The sequence below is a fragment of the Balaenoptera acutorostrata genome, chromosome 7 (assembly GCF_949987535.1).
Source record: "Balaenoptera acutorostrata chromosome 7, mBalAcu1.1, whole genome shotgun sequence".
Lineage (NCBI taxonomy): Eukaryota > Metazoa > Chordata > Mammalia > Artiodactyla > Balaenopteridae > Balaenoptera > Balaenoptera acutorostrata.
The window spans coordinates 22,132,575-22,154,685 of record NC_080070.1 but is presented as its reverse complement, the minus strand read 5'-3'; the positions used below and the strand labels follow the sequence as shown (position 1 = coordinate 22,154,685).

General features: G+C 34.3%; 1 protein-coding gene across 4 annotated transcripts in view; it reads left to right on the top strand.

Annotated features, from left to right (window-relative positions):
* The window catches only part of MKLN1 (muskelin 1), a 379,019-nt gene that overhangs the window by 330,367 nt on the left and 26,541 nt on the right, over positions 1-22,111 (top strand). For all 4 annotated transcript variants that reach the window (XM_007177144.3, XM_007177145.3, XM_007177143.3 and 1 more), the window contains 3 exons: positions 15,352-15,499; positions 16,464-16,578; positions 18,025-18,164. In XM_007177144.3, the coding sequence (XP_007177206.1) occupies positions 15,352-15,499; positions 16,464-16,578; positions 18,025-18,164 (403 nt within the window). The remainder of the gene's footprint in view (positions 1-15,351; positions 15,500-16,463; positions 16,579-18,024; positions 18,165-22,111) is intronic.

Sequence of the window (22,111 nt, the reverse complement as noted above, 5' to 3'; positions counted from 1 at the left end):
TTATTACAGTTAATTACTATAATTTGAAATGGACTTAACACATAATTACTGTGTTTATCTGCAGTTCAGTAATGTGGGTTACTTGATTAAAACTGCTTTTATGTGAGTTTCAAATTGGATTGTTTGCAATCTTAGAAGAAATTTGTGTGAACTGTTGAGACCACCAATTAGAGACGGTATATCTAATTATAAAATTGCTGCTGCTTGTTATAATTTTTTATTGAGTCAGATACTGTAAAATCTTAAATGATTGCTCTTCATAATTACTTAAATGAATTATCTCAGATTTAACATTTTAAGATCCAAAGAAACATCAACTCTTATTTTTTTTTCAACTCTTATTTTTTTAACTAGAGTGTAACAGTATTATGTTCCCCTCAGAAGGAAACTATAATTTAAATCAGTGGATTGACAGCTGCTTGGAAAGAAGGGATTTATTAGTATTGCGTCTAACACATACATAATTACATCAAAATTCAGCACATCTAAAATTTGGGTTTATTTCTGAATAACTTTTGGCAATAAGTATGTGAACACAAGGGGTTTAGCACACTCCCCATATGTAAGCTCTGTTTAATACTAGTTGAAAATTATGTTTAGAAGGTCTGTCACACCACCAGAACTTTACGGTTTGCTAAAGAAACTCAGTCTATTAAACTCAGTCTATTATACTGGGATTATTTTCTCATATCTGTATTATTCAAGGTAACAAACATATATTGTGTCTTCAACATTTGCCAGATACTAAGTTGGGCAGTGATGATACAGAGCTCTTACAGTCTAATCCCTGTTCTATAGTAGTTAATGTGTTTACTTGTTGTGTTTCTTAAATCCTGTGGACTGTGTTTTCCCACATCTGCCACTGTTTATTCCATTCTGTCCTGAGCATAGTGGCAGATTGGTATAATTGAAAGAATAGTGAATTCAGAGTCAGAAGATTTGGTCTCTCTTCATCTGGGTCTGCCACTCATCCTTCTGTAGCTTTGGCAAAGTTGTATAACTTCTCTGGACTTGATTATTCATCTGAAAATGAGGGGATTGGACCAGTTGATCTTAAGGCCTTATCTGGCTCCAGAATTTTGACAGTTAAATTTCATTCCTTTTTGCTGTTATCAGGCTGTGAAAATAACAAATGAGGGCTATGTTAGTTATGTCTGCAAGATATGATTTATCTATAAACATATTTTCATGAAAACCTTAAAAGCAAAATCTTACTGATTTTCATTTCAGCCCTGGGAATGTGCTTATTGTGCTTATTGACATTGGGGTTTTTTTGTTTTTCTTTTTCTTAATCTGTGTGTGTGCGTGTGTGTGTGTGTGTGTGAGAGAGAGAGAGATAAGTTCTTATGTTTTTGACCCTTTTAGACTTCTACAGATTAACTAAATAAGGCCAATTCAGCAGTACATAGAAGACTCTGAAGCTAATGATTTGCTATCATTAACATAGATTAGTTACTGAGCTAGGAAATGGTAGTGCTTATTTTTAATGTAACTAGGCTTCATTGCTTTCTGTTTAGAATCTTTTATATTAGGTGTGCCATTATTCTGATAAATTGGATTATGTACTTTTTTTCTTCTCAACATTACTGGTAATAATAACTTTCCATAACTTCCCCCTTTCACTCTCACAGGGGTGTTTTTGCTAGTTATAAGCCTATAAAAATATTTCATTTTTAATATAAAATTTAGGTTATTCGCTAGTAAATGTGAATTAAAGTTCACCTGTAAAAGCAAACATTTGAGAACACTAAAGACAGTTTTGAAAATGAAAGGTAATGTAATACTACCAAATATTTATAAAGCTACAATTTTGTACAGATTAATGGAATGGAATACAACAGATAATATAAAATATCCCTAAGTACATATGAGAATTTAGTGTATGGTAAAGTGGTATTTCCAGTCAGAGAAGGAAAACAGATTATGCAATAAATGACACTGAAATGTCACTTAAGACCTGGCAATAAGCAAAAAGTAAAACCCTCACTCTATTTGATGTCTATTTATCACAAAAAATGCTAGGTAGACTCAAGTTTTATACTTAAGAAATAAAAATATAAGTCTAATTGTTTTTAATAATTTAGGATTGGGAGACCTTTCCAAACATGACACAAAACCCAGAAGTTATAAAGAAAGAGATTCAGTTTGATTTTTTGCAAATTAAAAGATTATATATGGAAAAATACTTAAATGTCAAATAATAAATGACAAACTAGCAACTGAGACAAAGGTTAATATCCTACTATATAAACAAAAGACTCTTACAAATCAATAAAAAAAGGAGTAATTTTCTAGTAGAACAATGGCAAACAGCACAACTAGGTAGTTCAAAGAAAAAAATAATTCAAATAGCTGGCAAACTTACTTCGATATAGATGCTCAGCTTCATTCGTTTTAAAAAATTTTTAAATGTAAATTAAAAGATCACTCATTGAATGTTGATATCTAGTAAAATATAAAATATACTCTTTTTTAAAATTTTATTTATTTATTTATTTATTTTTGGCTGTGTTGGGTCTTCGTTTCTGTGTGAGGGCCCTCCCCAGCTGCGGCAAGCGGGGGCCACTCTTCATCGTGGTGCGTGGGCCTCCCACTATCGCGGCCTCTCCCGTTGCAGAGCATAGGCTCCAGACGCGCAGGCTCAGCAGTTGTGGCTCACGGGCCCAGTCGCTCTGCGGCATGTGGGATCTCCCCAGACCAGGGCTCGAACCCACGTCCCCTGCATTGGCAGGCAGACTCTCAACCACTGCACCACCAGGGAAGCCCAAAATACATATACTCTTTGACCAAGCATTTTTTTCAAGGAATTTATCCTACTTACATACTTGTACAGATGCATAAAAAATAAGTTGTACAGAGATAACTTATTGTGGTATTGTTTGCAAAAGTTAAAAAATCTGGAAACAACTTTAATTATCCACCGATAGGTAACCAGTTAAATAAATTGTGGTTGATCTATTCAGTGAGATGAATTCTTTGTAGCTTAATGCAACTGAGATAGATCAGTAAGTACTACATCACTGAATGTCAAAAGCTAGTTGGAATTTTACAAAAAGCAAATAATGAGTGGTAGAAACCCAGGTTCAGGTAAAATAATAGAAGTTCTAAAATAATCCTGAAATTTATATGGAACCACAGAAGACCCAGAATTGCAAAAGCAATACTGAGAAAGAAGGACAAAGCTGGAGGGTATAACCCTTCCAGACCTCAGACTATACTACAAAGCTGCAGTAATCAGAAGAGCATGGTATTGGCACAAAACAGACATATAGATCAATGGAACAGAATAGGGAGCCCGGAAATAAACCCACGTACTTAATGGTCAATTAATCTACAACAAAAGAGGCAAGAATATACAATGGAGGAAAAACAGTCTCTTCAACAAGTGGTGTTGGGAAAGTTGGACAGCTACATGTAAAACAATGACATTAGAACATTGCCTCATACAAAAATAAACTCAAACTCATCCATATACAAAAATAAACTCAAAATGGTTTGAAGACCTAACTGTAAGAGGACACCATAAAACTCCAAGAAGAAAACATAGGTGGAACACTCTTTGACATAAATCGTAGCAATATTTTCTTAGATCAGTCTCCCAAGGCAAAAGAAATAAAAGCAAAAATAAGCAAATGGGACCTAATCAAGCTTAAAAGCTTTTGCACAGCAAAGGAAACCATCAACAAAACGAAAAGACGACCTACGGAATGAGAGAAAACATTTGCAAATGATGCAACCAACAAGAGGTTAATATCCAAAGCATACAAACAGCTCATACAACTCAATATCAAAAAACAAACAATCAAAAAATGGGCAGAAGACCTGAATGGACATTTTTCCAAAGAAGACATACTGATGGCTAACAGGCACATGAGAAGATGCTCAGCATTGCTAATTATTAGAGAAATGCAAATCAAAACCACAGTGAGGTATCCCCTCACACCTGTCAGAATGGCTATCATCAAAAAGTCTACAAATAACAAACGTTGGAGGGGATGTGGAGAAAAGGGAACCCTCATGCACTGTTGGTGAAATGTAAACTGGTGCAGCCACTATGTAAAACAGTGTGGAGATTCCTTAAAAAACTAAAAATACGGGGCTTCCCTGGTGGCGCAGTGGTTGAGATTCTGCCTGCCAATGCAGGGGACACGGGTTCGAGCCCTGGTCTGGGAAGATCCCACATGCCGCGGAGCAACTGGGCCCGTGAGCCACAACTACTGAGCCTGAGCGTCTGGAGCCTGTGCTCCGCAACAAGAGAGGCCGCGATAGTGAGAGGCCCGCGCACCGCGATGAAGAGTGGCCCCCACTCGCCGCAACTGGAGAAAGCCCTCACACAGAAACGAAGACCCAACACAGCCAAAAATAAAAATAATAAATAAATAATAAATTAAAAAAATTAAAAAATATATATTAAAAAAAAAAAAAACTAAAAATAGGACTGTCATATGACCCAGCAATCCCACTCCTGGGTATATATCTGGAAAAAACAAAAACTTTAATTTGAAAAGATACATGTACCCCAATGTTCATAGCAACACTATTTATAATAGTCAAGACATAGAAGCAACCCAGGTGCCTGTCAACATATGATTGGCCTAAGAAGGTGTGGGCGGTGTGTGTGTGTGTGTGTGTATTACTCAGCCATAAAAAAGAATGAATTATTGCCATTTGCAGCAACATGGATGGACTTAGAGAATATAATGATTAGTGAAATGTCAGAAAAAGACAAATACTATATATCACTTATATGTGGAATCTAAAAAATAATACAAATGAATCTATATGCAAAACAGAAACAGACTCACAGATGTAGAAAAAAACTTCTGGTTACCAAAAGGGAGGGGGGAGGAGGGACAAATTCGGAATATGGGATTAACAGATACAAACTACTGTACATAAATTAGATAAACAACAGGGATTTACTGTATAACACAAGGAATTATACCCAATATCTTATAATAACCTATAATGGAATATAATCTGCAAAGAAAAGAATCACTATGCTGTACACCTGCAGCTAACACAATATTGTAAATCAACTATATTTCAGTGAAAATAAATAGTAGGAGTTCCAAACTAGAGTTACTGCTAGAGCTGAGTAGGATCTCATTCAACATTTAAAATGTCCCAGATTAGAAGATAAGAATGTGGCAGACACTATCGGTTACTACCCTATAATCATTAGCTCTTTCTTGTTAACCAAACCATGATTTTGTTTACTGGCAAGTTGCCCAGCCCCAGGGGTCGAATAGTGATTAGTCTAAAACAGTCATTGTTATCCTTTGCCAGATTATTTCACTTTCCCTGCCTCCCATGTGACATAGTTCTGGCCAATGAGACATAAGGAAAGTATCCTGGAGGACATTTGAGGAAAATATCTTCCCTAAGAAAATAGATGCTGAAAGAGTCCTTTCCCTCCCTGGTTTGAATACTCTACAAAACAATGTGATGCTTAGAGCTGGTACTGGCAACTTTCAGAAATGAGTGGAAGGCCAAGAGAATTGTAGGGCTGTTCACCTATCACTTATTTGGTTGAATTGCTGAAACCATGCTGGAACTGTCTACTTGCAAAAATTTGTTTTATTTGCTAATTAGTCTACCATTATTCAGGTTTTCTGTTACTTGAAGCTGAAAATATCCTAACAAATAGAGAATTTGTGGAAACCTGTTTTTATTAAATTTCATATTTCTGTGGCAGTTCTAAAAATTATTTTTTCCTCTATCTTAATTAAAGTCATAATAATGAATATGTATGTCCACTGGATCATGAAGCAGAAATAGAGTTCAGATTAGTTCATGAATTAATGCAAAAAGGTATCTTCCTCAGGAATTGAAATGCCTTCAAAAATATTTCTCTTGGGCTTCCCTGGTGGCGCAGTGGTTAAGAAACCGCCTGCCACTGCAGGGGACACGGGTTGGAGCCCTGGTCTGGGAAGATCCACATGCTGCGGAGCAACTAAGCCTGTGAGCCACAGCTACTGAGCCTGCACTCTAGAGCCCGTGAGCCACAACTACTGAGCCCGCATGTCGCAACTACTGAAGCCCACGTGCCTAGGGCCCATGCTCCGCATCAAGAGAAGCCACCGCAATGAGAAGCCCATGCACTGCAACAAAGAGTAGCCCCCCCTTGCCACAACTAGAGAAAGCCTGCATGCAGCAACAAAGACCCAACGCAGCCATAAATAAATAAATTTATTTTAAAAAATATATATATATATGTATATTTCTGTTACGTTTTTATCCTCCCAATAGGGTTTCCTTATGTTACAAATTCTTGTAATCTCCTCCTATTAGGTAAATCAAAAAAGGAGGGGGAAAAAAATGTGATTCAGACTGTCAGATAAAATATTTTACTTAATTTCCCTTTTACCTGTCCTATTTCAAGTTGTAAAGATGCTGAAGAAAAAATAGGAGAGTTGAACGATTATCATTGTAATTTCCTGGAAAAACTATAAAAATAACAGGTTGGCAGTAATAGTTGTTTGTTGTACAATTCTTACTCTCTACTTTCTCAGACATTTTGTCCTTTCAAAATGTGTTCCTGATTAACATATGATCTTGTTTACTGATCTGTTTGCTTAATTTTCCTTGGTGAGTCAGTTTATAAAGACTGGTTAAGATTCTTGGCATTCAGTCAAGCTTTTTGGCAGTTGAATCTGGAATGTTTTAAAATATTCTATGTTGCAAATCTTCTATCCTTTCCCCCTCCTGTGGAGACTGCCCATTAGAAACTATTAAATTGAAAAGATAGGCTTGTTTTCTTATTGGGAAGAGAATTAATACAGAAAACTGTATTCATCATTATGACATGTTGGACATATGACATGTTTCTTTCTTGGTTTTGACCTTTAGGTCTTTTTAGTTTTTGATAATGCCATTTTTGTTCAACCAGTTTTTATTTTATAAAAGTATTACAAAAGTAGTGCAATGTGCATAATTAATAAAGCAGAATTCAAACAGTATGAAATGCAAAAGTAGTGCAATGTGCATAATTAATAAAGCAGAATTCAAACAGTATGAAATGCTATGAAGTGAAAAGTATTTCTGGCAAAGTGGCAAACTAACACAGGCTACTGATTCCCTTCCCCAAAATCAATCCTGAAAAAATAAAATGAGAGGCAGCTCCCTCCAGGAACTGTTTGAGGTACAGGCTGTCTCTCCACTAAAATACCTTGAGTTAATTCTTGCTCCTTCACTGTAGAAACTAGCAATAGTAGCCCATACCACTTACGCCAGAATCCAAACAACAACATTGTGGCAGTGCAGAAACTCTAGTGGAGTTAAGGATTGATGCAAACAGATGTGGACTGACCATCTACATGGTAGATCTCAGTAATCATCTCAGTAATTCATTTCTTCCTCTCCTCTCCCTTCAAGTCCAGGGAGACTACCTTCTACTTCCTCCAAAGGGTTTAAAGCTAGGAAACCCTTGCATAGAGGTGTGGTAGTAAATGGAAGTGATAAACCGGTTCTCTGTTCTAGGCTTTGCTATCTACCTGATGACTCTTCCCCTCCAGTTTTCTTAAACTCATTGGTGCTGATGGTAGTTAAGGCCTGGCCTTTGGTGTCCCCTAATACATATCTCGATAGAAGGACTTGCTGATACCTGAAAAACATTACCTCACAGACCAATATAACTAAACATTTGAGGACTACATCTCAAAAGAAATCAATAAACTGACAACATACATGATCTAAAGCAGCATTACTACAGTAGATGAACCAAGAATTTAAAACAACCATGATCAGTATAGTTAAAGATATAAGGGAACATATTAGTAATATGAAATAAGATCTAAAATTCATAAAAACCAAATGGAAATATTAGAAATGAAAAATATGTTTGAAATGAGGAATGCAACAAATATTATAAATAGAATAGATATAAATGAATTAGTGGAATCAGTTGAAAGATTAGAATGAGCACTCTTCCAGGAAGAAACAGGAAAGAAAAAAAAAAGATGAAGAGATGGAAAATAGAGCAACACCCCAGTGTTCATTGCAGCACTGTTTACAATAGCCAAGACGTGGAATGTCTAACAACCTAAATGTCCATCGACAGATGAATGGATAAAGAAGATGTGGTACATGTATACAATGAAATGTTACTCAGCCATTACAAAGAATGAAATAATGCCATTTGTAGCAACATGGATGGACCTGGAGATTATCATACTAAGTGAAGTAAGTCAGACAGAGAAAGACAAATATATGATGTTGCTTATGTGCGGAATCTAAAAAAAAGATGCAAATGAACTTATTTACAAAACAGAAACAGACTCACAAACTTAGAGAACGAACTTACGGTTACCAGGGGGGAAGGGTGGTGGGGAGGGATAGATGGGGAGTTTAGGATTGACATGTACACACTGCTATATTTAAAATAGATAACCAACAAGTACCTACTGTTTAGCACAGGGAACTCTACTCAATATTCTGTAATAAACTAAATGGGAAAAGAATTTGAAAGAGAATAGATACTTGTATATGTAAAAAAAAGAAAAACAAAGGATATGGAGAAGAGTTGTACAAGTACCAACATCTTAACAGCAATTCCAGGAGAAGACAAAAATGAAAATATAAGAAGTTGAAATGATGAAATAAGAGGTAAATTTCCTAGAATTCAGAAAAGGTGAAAGGCTTCAGATTGGTGAAAGGGCTTATAGTATGCTAAATGGGAAAAATAAGGGGGAACACATACCTAGGCATATTTATTAAAGTAAAATTAAGAATATTAAAGACATAAAGGAAATCCTGAAAGATTTCAGAGAGAAAGAGCAGATCACCTGCAGGGAACAAGAAGATAGAGAGCTAGGTATCAGTTCAACAGCAATAGTGAATGGAAGAAAATAGTAAACTTTAAAAATACTCAAGGAAAATGTCTTTGAACCAAGCAATTTATATCCTCCTAACTTTCATACAAGGATAAAATAAAATATTATCAGGTATTTTTGCCTCAAAGCTTTACATATGAAAACCCATATTTGAAACCCATTTGAAAGCAAGATTCATGAGAAATCTAGAAGTGAGAGGTGGTGATCAAATTATCTTGAGGAAATTTATTGTTGACTGAAGATAATTCTAAGCAGTGAAAATATGATGGGGGAGGGGAATGGGGCACCGTATAAATTCAGGTGTTGTGATTGGACTTACAGGGAAGAACATGTTCTGTATTACTAAAACTTTTTCATTCCAAAATGTCTTATACAAGGCTTAAGACCTAATGGGTCTTTATTTTCTTTCAAGCTTCCTTTTCTTTTCCTGTGTCATATATCACTGCCAGGGTTTCTTATATCCTACGTCATTCTTTACCTTGGATTCATTTTTGTTTTGTTGGAATAGCTCTGAAAGAATCTTTTCAGTTGCAGTCATTGATATGAACTTTAATATTTCTGCTGATCCAAAAGTTCTTTTATGTTGCCCTCATTGTTGGGGTTGCTAGTTTAACAGGAAATAGAATTTTAGTTCCATATCTTTTTATATTCCAAGGAATTTTAGTTATTACTCCATTTTGTATTCTAGCATTCTTTGTTATTGATAAAAGGTCTAATGTTAGTTTGATACTTATTCCTCTGTATATAATAACCTACTTTTCCCCTCTCTAGAAGCTTTTAGAATTTTCTTTTAATTCCTGAATTTTTGAAGTTTCACTAGGAGATATCTATATAAAGTCTTTTTTTTTTAATAGCCAAGCTAGTTTTTTTTGTTTTTGTTTTTTTAATTTATTTATTATTTATTTATTTTTGGCTGCGTTGGGTCTTCGTTTCTGTGCAAGGGCTTTCTCTAGTTGCGGCAAGCCGGGGCCCCTCTTCATCGTGGTGCGCGGGCCTTTCACTGTCTCAGCCTCTCTTGTTGCGGGGCACAGGCTCCAGATGTGCAGGCTCAGTAGTTGTGGCACACGGGCCTAGTTGCTCCGCGGCATGTGGGATCTTCCCAGACCAGGGCTCAAACCCGTGTCCCCTGCATTGGCAGGCAGATTCTCAACCACTGCGCCACCAGGGAAGCCCTTTTTTTTTTTTTTTTTTTAATAAAATGTGCTTAGTGCCCCGGACTCTTTCAAACAGGACGCCCACTTTTTTTCTTCCATTCAGGAAAATTTTCTTTATTTCCTTCTTCTACATTATTTCATTTCTCCTTCTGGTGCTCTTTTCAGACAAAGTTTTTACTTCAATGGCTTTATCCTCTGTATCTCTTAACATTTCTGTCATAATTTCTATATCTTTATGCTATATATTCTGGTAATTTATCAATTTTATCTTGAGATGACTGACTTTGTTTTTAACTATGCACATTTTATTTTCATTCTGTTATTTCATTTTTTTGTCATAGTTTTACTTTTTAATATCTTTTCATACTCTGCTTCTTTTTAAGGAAGCTTATTTTTGTTTTACACATGTAATGTTCTCTTCACTCTCTACAAGGATAATGAGTTTGCGTTTTTTCTTCTAAGTTCTGTTCTTTTCTGTGATTTATCTTTTCCTGTTGTTCTGTTTGTTCATCTAGGTCCCTCTCCTTACATTGCTGATTTTTTTCTCATATTGTCACGTGATTCCTGTCTAAACATTAAAATTTATGAATAAAGGACTGTATCAGTTAAGAAAGGTAGTTGATAGTGGTTTCCTGTGCATTGTCTGTCTTTTTTTCCCAGTAGCCTTCTCCCTTAAATCAGACACTGACTGAGGGTTTTGTATAAATGCATGGTACATGCAGGCTTTTTTATAGGATGCGTAAACTGAGAATAGACCCCTGTGTCCTTATTAGAAGCTCTCCCACAGGAGTGCTTCTCAAGGTCTACTCCTGCTTTTTGTATTTGATGACTTACTCTGAAATTTTCCATCTTTTATCTCTGGTGAGTTGGGCTCTCTTTCCTTGGCTGTGATTTCCTGTCGTATAACCCCAACTTCTATTTCTCAAGATTCCTCAAAATTTCTTATCTATTGATACATTCTTGACATACTTTCTTCTTCTCTAGACCTGTTTTTTTGTTTTTCTTTTTGCTAGAATATTGTTTCTGCCAATTCAAGCGGGATGATGGGAAAGAGGGATAATGTAGTTAATGTTTAGTTTTCTGTCTAAAACCAAAAGCCCCAACCTTTAGATTTCATAAGCAGCTTCTGTCGGTAGTAAAAATTCAAGTCTAAAATGCTTACTAGGGCTAGACCATAATTCTTTGATGCATGTGTACATGTAATTTTTTACATTTTAATTTTCTTTAATAAGTGCATAAAATCTTCATTTAAAATGAAAAATGAGGGGTTTTTTCCTTCTGTTTACAAAGGAGATAACAAATTAGATTTAGAGTATTACAGAAAATGGACATTTTTAATAGTTTCTTGGAGAAATCCAGACTGCTTTTGAAGGTAGATATGAAAAACTTAATTATTTTTTTATTGAAGTATTGTTGATTTACAATGTTGTGTTAGTTTCTGGTACAGCAAAGTGATTCCATTATATTCTTTTCCATTATAGATTATTATAAGATACTGAATATAGTTTCCTGTGCCATACAGTAGGACCTTGTTGTTTATTTTGTATATAGTAGTTTGTATCTGCAAATCCCAAGCGCCTAATTTATCCACACCCGCCTTCTCCTTTGGTAACCATAAGTTTGTTTTCTATGTCTGTGAGTCCGTTTCTGTTCTGTAAATAAGTTCATTTGTATCATATTTTAGATTCCATGTATAAGCGATGATATATGATATTTGTCTTCCTCTTTCTGACTTCACTTAGTGGTAATCTCTAGGTCCATCCATGTTGCTGTAAATGACATTATTTCATTCTTTTTTATGGCTGAGTAGTATTCCATTTTATACACACACACACACACCATGTCTTCTTTATCCTTCCGTCTGTTGATGGACATTTAGGTTGCTTCCATGTCTTCACTATTGTAAATAGTGCTGCTGTGAACATTGGGGTGCATCTATCTTTTCAAATCAGAGGAAAAAATTATTTTTATTCGTTTTTTTATTGAAATGTTTTTTGAATTGTTACTGTATGTGGAATGGAGTGGAAATAGGAATTAAACTTCAGTACAATTTGTAAAATCTACGCAAAAAGCCATTAACATGGATACATTCAGTGTAAGTTTGAATTAACCGCCTGATCTTTAGGAACTCTTCAGATGTAAGTTTTCATTTTTATATTTTAGATTAAAAAATCAAAAATACTTTTTAATACCTAGTTTTAGTTTTGCAACTAAATGATTTAAAAACATTGGTGTTTTTAGTGTCAGTAAAACTGTCTTTTGACAATTTTATGAATTCCCTTTCCATCTAAATAACAGCATTCCAAATATTAATGTAAAATTTTGTTTATGAGAAATTTGGGAGGATGTGTGAGAATTTTTCACTTATTACTAATAGTCCCCAGTATTTATACCCAGATGTATTTTTTTTTCTGTGTTTTGGTTTAGATTTTTCTTCTTTTCTTATAACTATAAAAGCAATATATATTGAAACTTTTCATATTCTGTAATAGAAAGTTAAAATGTTCTAACTTCCCCCTCTCAAATAACTATTATTTATCTTTTGGTGTATGTTCTTTTATGTTTCTTCAATTCACGTACACACATATTTATAAACATTTTTCCTTGTCATTAGTATGCAATAAAAATTATATTTGTAAGGGTATGTAAACTTAAGGAGTAATAGAAATTCTGTCCTTGAGAGATTTTTACATTTGAATATTCTTAGAGTAAAATATTTGGATACCTCGAAAAAGTTTCAGTGAAACATTTTTACTCTTATTTTTCACAAGTTTCTGCTCCAAGCTTAGTCTCTGTTAAGCCAGTCCAGAGATTTTTGTACTTTTGACATAACATCTCCTCCCTTTTTTTGCTGATAGAAATCGTGCTTCTTTATTAATATTTCCTTACTGCCTTCGTCCAGTCCACACCATTGTACTGTTAACAGCCTCCTAATTGATCTTTGTATCTCACGAGCCTCTCACTTCGCCTGTCTATGCTGCACACTGATTGTTGATAGACATGTCAAATGATGCAGTGACCCTGTGGGGAGATGTGAAAGGGGATGGGGAATGACTGCTAATGGGTACAGGGTTTCTTTTTGGAGTAATGAAAATATTCTAAAATTAGATTGTGATGATGGTTTTATAGTGGATATACTAAAAAAAAACCCAAGCCGTATGCTTTAAATAGGTGAATTATATGGTATGTGAATGATATTCTGTAAAGCTGTTTGAAAAGCCAATAAAAGATTTAAATGTATAACTTTGAGGCAAAAGTCAACATTACGCAGAATAAAAGGCATATTGTATATGAAAGATCAAAGAAATGGGAAGTGTATACTTTCTAATCCGCTTTATAATCAAAGTAATTTTTTATAATACTTACAGTACAGATGTTATAAACATGGTAGTCTTACCTCCCTGAGTATTGTAAACCTGCCCACTGCTTTCATTTTTGAGAAGCAACACTTGTCATTTTTCTCTTCTGCTACAAAGCTGCTTCTAGGTAAAATGTGACAGTATGGAAGAGAAAGCATGTAACATTCTTACATGCCTCCCCTAGCCCAGTACTCTTTTATTCTCCTCTCGGTGACCCAGCCCCGTTTTATAGAATTCGGAATCTCTTTCCCTCTGCACTGATTTCCCTTCCACTCAGAAATTTCCGTTTCCTTATTTAAGATATTTAAGTGGGTCCTTATTTTAGGTAAGCAGTTTGTTGCATTCATTTATAATAAGTCATACATCTCTGATATTTGCATTTTAAAAGATTATAGAATAGGGGTTAGCAAATTTTTTCTGTGAAGAGCCAGATGTAATATTGCCCTTGCAACTACTCAGCCTTGCTTTTGTGGGGTGAAATCAGCCACAGACAAAATGTAAATGAATGACTGAGGCCTGATTTGACCCTAGGCAGGTCAGATCAATCCATAGTTTGTCAACCCATGTTATAGAATTCTACATGGGATGAAGAAATTTAAGTGCAATAAATTTAGGCAGTTATGTCCTCTACTTCTACCACTAATGAAAATGATTTCATTTCTTTACTGTTTTATCTTTCTTCCAAGGTTATCTGAGGAACAGAGGTCAGAACCTGGGCACTTTTGAAAGTTTATCAAAGCTTAATTAGAAAATACCAGGTTTTACATAACCACTAAAGACTATGTATTGTGAGGGTTGAGGTTATTGTTAAGATTAGGTTGATGTGTGTGTATAAAGATAAATGTATTTGTGTATGGATGCATACAAATTATGTATTGTGTTATATATGTGTGTATAATTTTTTAATATATTTACTGTGAGATGCATTTGGATAGTCTCTAAAATGTTCCAAACAAATTTATTGAATATGAATGTAAAAGGACCCATGAATTAAACTAGGAAAAAATACATATTGCATCATTTGGCCCTGCGAAAGTAGTTAAAGATGAATAAATATCAATGTGGTTAGCATCTCCTCCCATAGTATTCTGGATTGATTGAAATGTTTTACTTCAATCTGATGTTTGTTTAGCTTTTTCAGCATATGATAATTGTGTATAAAAGAAATGTAGTGTTGAAACAGTGGCATTGTTTTTAGATCTGTGGCAAGTATGTTGGGAATCATAAAATTATATTTCAACTAATATTTCCAAGTAATAATAGTGAGAAAATTTGCATTTGCTATATCAGTGTTTTACAAATTACTGGATAATGCCGAATGGCCATCACTCATTTAATGGATTTCTCAGGAAATAAAATATTTTCTCAGAAAATTAACTCTGGGGAATTCGAGCCACTCAGGAAAACAAAATGGCATATTTTAGCCCCAAATATTTTATTTTATTTTATTTTTCTTGGAAATTATGTCATTTCATTGTAGGTCTTGAACAGGTGTTTTAGATGACTTTGACCTTATTGAACAAACCTGTGTATCAAATTTTTGTTTTTCTCAGTCGAGATTTGAATATTTTGTCTCTGCTATTAAATTAGAGCTGACCCAGGTAATAAATCAGTTAAATAAAGCATTGCCCTTTTCCTCAATAAAAATGATTACATTGCATACCTCTTTCTATCTCTTCCCTCCTTCTAACTCCATTCTGGTAGTTAGCGTTCATTTATTTCAGCAAATAGTTGGGTAACTATTATATGCCAGGCAATTGTTTTAGGCACTGGGAACAAAACAGTGAACCAAACAACCTTTGCCCTTATAGAGCTTATGTTCGAGTGGGGAGAAGGCAATAAACAATTGATTATTGTTTAATATAAAAGTTATGTAGTCTGTTAGAAGGTAAGTGCTGTGGACACAAGTAGAGCAGGGTAAGGATGTAGTAATCTTTTATAGAGTAGTACTAATCTGTTAACTAATGTTAATACTGTCATCTTATTTTCTCTTTCAATTTATAGTTCCAATGACAGGATTCACACAGAGAGCAACCATTGATCCAGAACTGAATGAAATACATGTCTTATCTGGACTCAGCAAAGACAAGGAAAAGAGGGAAGAGAATGTCAGAAATTCATTCTGGATTTATGACATTGTAAGGAATAGTTGGTAAGTAGCTCTTGTCTGTGCTGCAATCACAGTGTAACATTTATTTGAGGTTGTTGGTTTATTCAAAAGAAGAGAGAGATGGAAGGCTTATGTTAATTTGTGATGTCATACATTTTAATATCAATATTGGAGAGTGGAAAAGTCAGTACTGGTGCCTGTGTATACAGCGATGTTCAGCAAATGGATTTTACCGCTGAATTATTTCAATTAGTAGATGTTTCTTGGTCTGAGAGTCAAGAGAATTGTATTTTATTCTAGCTTTTGCTACCAAGTAGATGTGTAAACTTGAGAACAATGTATTTTTAATGTTCCCAGGTCTTTTCTTAGTTTTTAATAAAATGAAGCAGTTTGACTAGAGCAAGGTGGGGAGCATTATTATTTAGCATTTTCAAACTAGGACTCTTTTGTCACAGAGCATCTCACAGAACTGCTGCACATTTTGCTTTGAAAAACACTGACACAGAGGATCCAGCTCTAATGTTCTGTGATTACTACATAAGTGAATATTCTCCAAAACAGAGGAACTTCAGAGAACTTCCTCCATTCAGTAATGGAGGGTGGTGCTCAACAGCTAAGGAATTTATTATTTTCTAAATAAGACATTTATTTACAGTAAGAATGAAAGAAGTCTGTTGTGAGCTTTTTTATTGTGAATAGATAAATGTGATAACATCTCTTTCAGCCGTTGATTTAAGCTTTCATATATGCTGAACCTGTTTCATAACACGAAGTAGGTTGTTCTTAAGTGAGATTTTTGATGGACATTAAAGAACTTCAGAACTCAGTTCTAACAAATTCAGATTATTTTATGAGGGTGACCAGAACTTTAAGATTTGATGTGAACAAATTTGTAATTTTTTGTTGGTAATTAGACATTGTGTTAATTTGCTTGCTACAATTGTATTAACATTATGTTTGCTGCTAATTTTCTAAGATAGAATGCCTAAAAAGCAATGTCTTTCAGGTCTTGCGTCTATAAGAATGATCAAGCTGCAAAGGATAATCCAAGTAAAAGTCTTCAGGAGGAAGAACCATGTCCAAGATTTGCCCATCAGCTTGTATACGATGAGTTACACAAGGTATACTAACTACATTGACCTGTAAACTTTCTGTGATGTACAATTGGAAAGAATCTCAAAATATATGTTTCTGATTATTTTTAAGTAGATTTGAATAAAAATTACTGACATTTACTAGAATACGTAGCAGACATTTGATATCACTTGTCCCTAAAATTCCTTAAGAGAATAAACATTTTTGCATAGTCCACAGTTCCTGACACTTTTCTTCTTATGAAAATGGTCAGTGGTTGCTGCTTCTTAGCTGCATAGATCTGATACGTAGCATGGCCTACTGTTTCTGTCAATACAATATGAATATTCAAGTAGAAGATGTACAGTTTTCAGCACTTGTATACCTTTTTCCATGATATGAAAAGATATATATAACTTCCTGATTTTAGATTTTCCCATTGTGTGAGAAGTCTTTTTATCTTTATTTTTCCTATCTATGATTGACATAATCTGTTCCATCAGCCTATGAAAACAGTCCTGAATTCTGAAGTTTTAGTGTCCCTAAGTGTTCAGAGTGGTTTCTTAAGCTATTTCTCCCTTAAATTTTACATGTTGTATAATGATTGGGCTCAGATTACATAGTAAATTACTGACAGAACCTGTATTCTTTCTGTTTAGGCCATAGATGATTATTTAAATCCTCTATCATTTGGAACTTTAGGTAAAAGATACCATGGGAGTAAATAAAAGCCCTTTCTCTGAGAGTCTCCCAAATTAAAGGATAAGTGAATTTCCATCTATAGGACAGAAATAATATCTTTGTTGTATAACACTACTGGTTATAAATGTTTTCAAAATTTCAAGAACTTTAACACTTGGAATACAGAATATTACTAAAGCTGTAATTATAATAGTGAAATCATTATAGTATTCCTTTTACATTTCTTATTTGATATTAATTGAATAATAGAAAAATATTTTAAAAGTTATTTCACAAATCATATATGCCATTTAAAAATATTCAGCATTAAGGCTAAAGCAAAAGTAAGATGCTAAAATTTTTAAAGTTTCTAGTTACTGTTGACCTTCAGTGATTCAACTTGTGTGTCAGTTTTTTAAAAAATATCATTTTTTATTATGATCAACACTTGATTAACTTGATAATCCCCATTATTTGTTGCCCTAAGCAAACTCAGTATCTTGGAATAGCTTCTTACTATCATTGCTTTTGTTTTATGTCTTCCATTGTCAGTGTAACTGTGGTGATACAACTTATTTTAATAGAAAATGTAATTTAAGGAAGTAGTCACAGTACTTTAAAGTAAAATGGAAACTTGAGAAAAAGCAGAAGCAGCCTTTAGTAGACATGTAATAATGTTTTAGTCTTTAGTAAAGCTAAAGAAGTTACTTGTTACACACTACTACCAAAATGAAGAAATTTTACTTTGACTTTCATAGTTTCTTGAGTATGCATGCATTTTTTAAAAATCTGGTTTGTTTTATTTATTACAGGTTCATTATTTATTTGGTGGGAATCCAGGAAAATCTTGCTCCCCAAAGATGAGATTAGATGACTTCTGGTCACTGAAATTGTGTAGGCCTTCAAAAGATTACTTACTGAGGCATTGCAAGTACCTCATAAGAAAACACAGGTATAAAAATAAATCACTGAAAACTTTTATTTAGCATTATCAGCTATTGTTGGTATTACCTAAGCTTTGGAGGTGTGACTTTGTCTTTGGAAATTTAGTGACGTGACACTGTAAGTACTGTGAAGATCATGACTTTTGTAAATGCCCTGTTCTCCTTATTTTTGCTTTCTTCTTTCAAAGGACGGTACAAAGTGAAGATAGATCTTGATGCTAAAAATTATTAAAGATAGAGCAAGGATATTTTGCAGCTGTTAATGGAAAAAGTTTCTATGAACATGATGAACCTACCTTCAAGTAACTCAAGGCCTAACCACTACAGATTATATCAGTTCTAGATTATTGGCATGTGACTGACCTATTGATAACTCTCTTAACAGTGAATGTGATGATATAGTTGAGTAAATAATCTCTTTATAATTTGATATTTCAGAATGCAACTTCAAATATGATTATAGCTTTACATCATTACTTTTGCCATTTAATTGCAAAATCACGTAATCAAACATTTTCATATATCTCCTCGGTCATGTTTGCTTTTTAGCCTTAGCAGGTGATAAGCTGAAAAATGTAGAAAAATACATCTATCCCTTTGGTTACTGGTAGTGTTAGATCGTAATAAAAATTTACAATTTGGAGGGAGAGAAGTTTATCTTTTAATGATGATAATAGGTACCATTTATGAGCAATTTTGTGTGCTAGATCCTGCATATTATTCTCAATCATAATGGGTTTTTTTTCCTACTTCAGATACAACAACTATAGTTAGAATGTTGAGTTGAGCTTTTAAAAGAAATTTCCTGACCAAAAGCCCACTAGAGATTAAAGAAGGTTGTCTAGTGCTGTATGTAAAGAATTCGAACTTACTTATAAACACTTTCCTCTGGCTTTTAATTAGAAAAGTAATCCATGGTTAGTAAAGGAAAAAAAAAAAGTCCTCTCTCCCCACCACAAAGAATTGAATCATCCCTCATCCCACCATTCAGAAATAATATTTTGGTGTGTATCCCTTGAATTGTATGTGCACAAACAGAATTTTTGTTTGTTTAAAAAATAAGAATCATCTTGCTTTGAATCTTATGTCTTTTAATGAGTGATGTATTATAAACATCTTATTACCATGGTAAAAAATAAAAATACAAATCATAATTATAATGGCTACATAGTGTTCTACTCTGTGTAAGTTACTTAACTAGTCTCCTTTTGTTGAATATTTAGATTATTTCCAACTTATTTGCAATTATAAATAACACTGTAGTTAATGTTATTATATACTTCCATATGCACCCCTATCCAAAATTTCTGTAGGATAACGATAGAATTGATGAATTATACGTTGCCCTCCAGAAAGTTAATTTTCATTCCTTCTGGAAGTAAGTAGAATTATTCATTTTCCCACAACCAACCCATCCTAAGAAGTATTATTATTTTTGATCTTTGGCAGTCATTTTTCTCCTTTAAAAATCTATCAGTGGACAGGTAAAATGACAATTTATAGGAATCTGAAATATATATTATGGCATGTTTTAAGTTTCAAGTACAAAACATCATTAGTGACTTGTGCTAGTAAAGGCACAAAGTGAAGAATGAAAGTGGATAAGGAAAATAATAATCAGTAACAAATTATTTAAATTTTTAATTACATTATGAAAGACTCTAGCAAATCTTGTGAGTGTGAGAATGATTCATGAAATAAAGTGACTGAAGTTGAAAGGCAGCAAGTTTCTGTGATTGGGCAAATAATCGACCTTTGAAATTTGCTACTATTTAGTTAAAATACAAATTTTAAAGTATAAATTTTAGTTAAAATATAAATTTGGAGGGAGAGAAGTATATTGAATGCCAAGAAAGTGTCTTTGTTCTTAATGGTGCCACATAATACAGAAAATAAAGTGCCACTGTTTTTTCCTATAGCATTCAAGTTTCCAAATATATTGATGATTTGGGGGTGGAAAGGGGCAAAAGAAAAAAATTTTAATACGATTAGTTCCTTGTTCCTTTAGGTAGAGGGCAGAATTGTTGGCTGAAATATAATTCTAGACTGCAGACACAAGTCCAGTAATAAGTTTTTGCAGGCTAACAAAAAAGCTTAAAAAAGAAAAGAGAGAACACACTTTCCAGGAAAATGGATCCCTTTGCTGGATTTATTTAATAGTACAATAGGTGTGTGTTGGTTAAGTTGTCAGGTTACAAGGATAAAGACATACTTAGGATATCTCACTGAAAAAGAATTTATTATGAGACTATCCAGAGAATTAAGGTGCTTCCTCAGCACTTGAACAGTGAGGCCTGGTGGAGAATTGTTTAGGATACTGAGACAGTTCTCATAGCTAGGAGCTACTGAAGTAGCTTTCCTTGTAACTGAGCCGCTCTCTTTCTGCTTCTTTCTGTCTGTTTTTCCTGTTCTACTTCCTGACTCTGCTTTCCCTTAACGGCTTCGGTAGGTGGCTAGGTAGCTAGGTAGTAGGAAGGAAGGGAGAGAAGGATAGGAAGAGAAGGAATCTGTCATCTCATATCTTCTGCTTATTGCCTTCTGTGTTTTGCATGTTTTTTGTGTCCTTGTGTATCTCACATTCAGATTCTCTAAATGTATCTTCTTAGAGAGAGTTCCCTAGAGAGAGTATCCCTATTGGAAAGAATTCTGCCAGGCCACTTTATAAATTGCTCATCAAGCTCAAGACGATTGCTTTTGGCTCAGGTGCCAAAACTCTGGTCTAATTCATTGTGGACAAGATGGTAGAGTAACATGCACCTAAGACTCTCATCTGAGGGTTGTAAGGCTGGCTGACAATCAGGGTACTATCTGGTACAAGAAAACTGTAATATTTTGCCAGTCTTTGCCCCTCCAGGTACCCTATCACTGAGATTAGCTCTAAAGATAGGAAATTATTGATGCCATCAGCTGAACACAGTTGTGAAAGGCTCTTCACTATTTTCCTTTACCAAATGAAATTAAATGTCTTCTTTCTGTATAATATTTTGAAAAGCATACCAGTTTATTAGAAATAAATACATATAGGGCTTCCCTGGTGGCGCAGTGGTTGAGAATCTGCCTGCTAATGCAGGGGACACGGGTTCGAGCCCTGGTCTGGGAAGATCCCACATGCCACGGAGCAGCTGGGCCCGTGAGCCACAATTGCTGAGCCTGCGCGTCTGGAGCCTGTGCCCCGCGACGGGAGGGGCCGCGATAGAGAAAGGCCCGCGCACCGCGATGAAGGGCGGTCCCTGCACCGCGATGAAGAGTGGCCCCCGCTTGCCGCAACTGGAGAAAGCCCTCGCACGAACCGAAGACCCAACACAGCCAAAAATAAATAAATAAATAAATAAATAAATAAGAAAATCCTTTAAAAAAAAAAAAAAAAAAGAAATAAATACATATATAATTATGCTGTTACAAAAGGAATTATCATTATTTAAATAGATATATAGTCCCAAGCAGACTTTTTTAATTTAAGAAAATTCATTGTTTCCTTTCAGCTTTGGAATCAGAGAGACTCGTGTTTAGTTCTACTTCTGCCACTTACTAGGTCTTAGCTTGGCCAAGTTCATTTACTAGGCTCAGTTCCTCATCTGTTTTTTTTTTTAAATGATGATAAACTTGTCATCATAGAGTTATGGGAGGATAAATGAAATGATATATGTAAGATACTTGATACAGTGTCTAGCACAAAACATGATTGATAAATGATTGCTACAGTTGTTATTGTTATTACTGACTGAGACATGGAAATAGTCTCATTAAAAATATCTAATCAGTGTTAATGATACTCATTAAAAGAAACTATACTCATTTCACTTTCTGAAGTATCTGTTAAACACCTCCAGTGGAAAGTATATGACACAAATCTAGGAAAGTATTTTTATTTTATCTCTACTTGTTTTTTTATGAAACATATTTGGCTATTTTGCACTTCTGTTATATAAAATATTTGACATATTCACTATGTTTT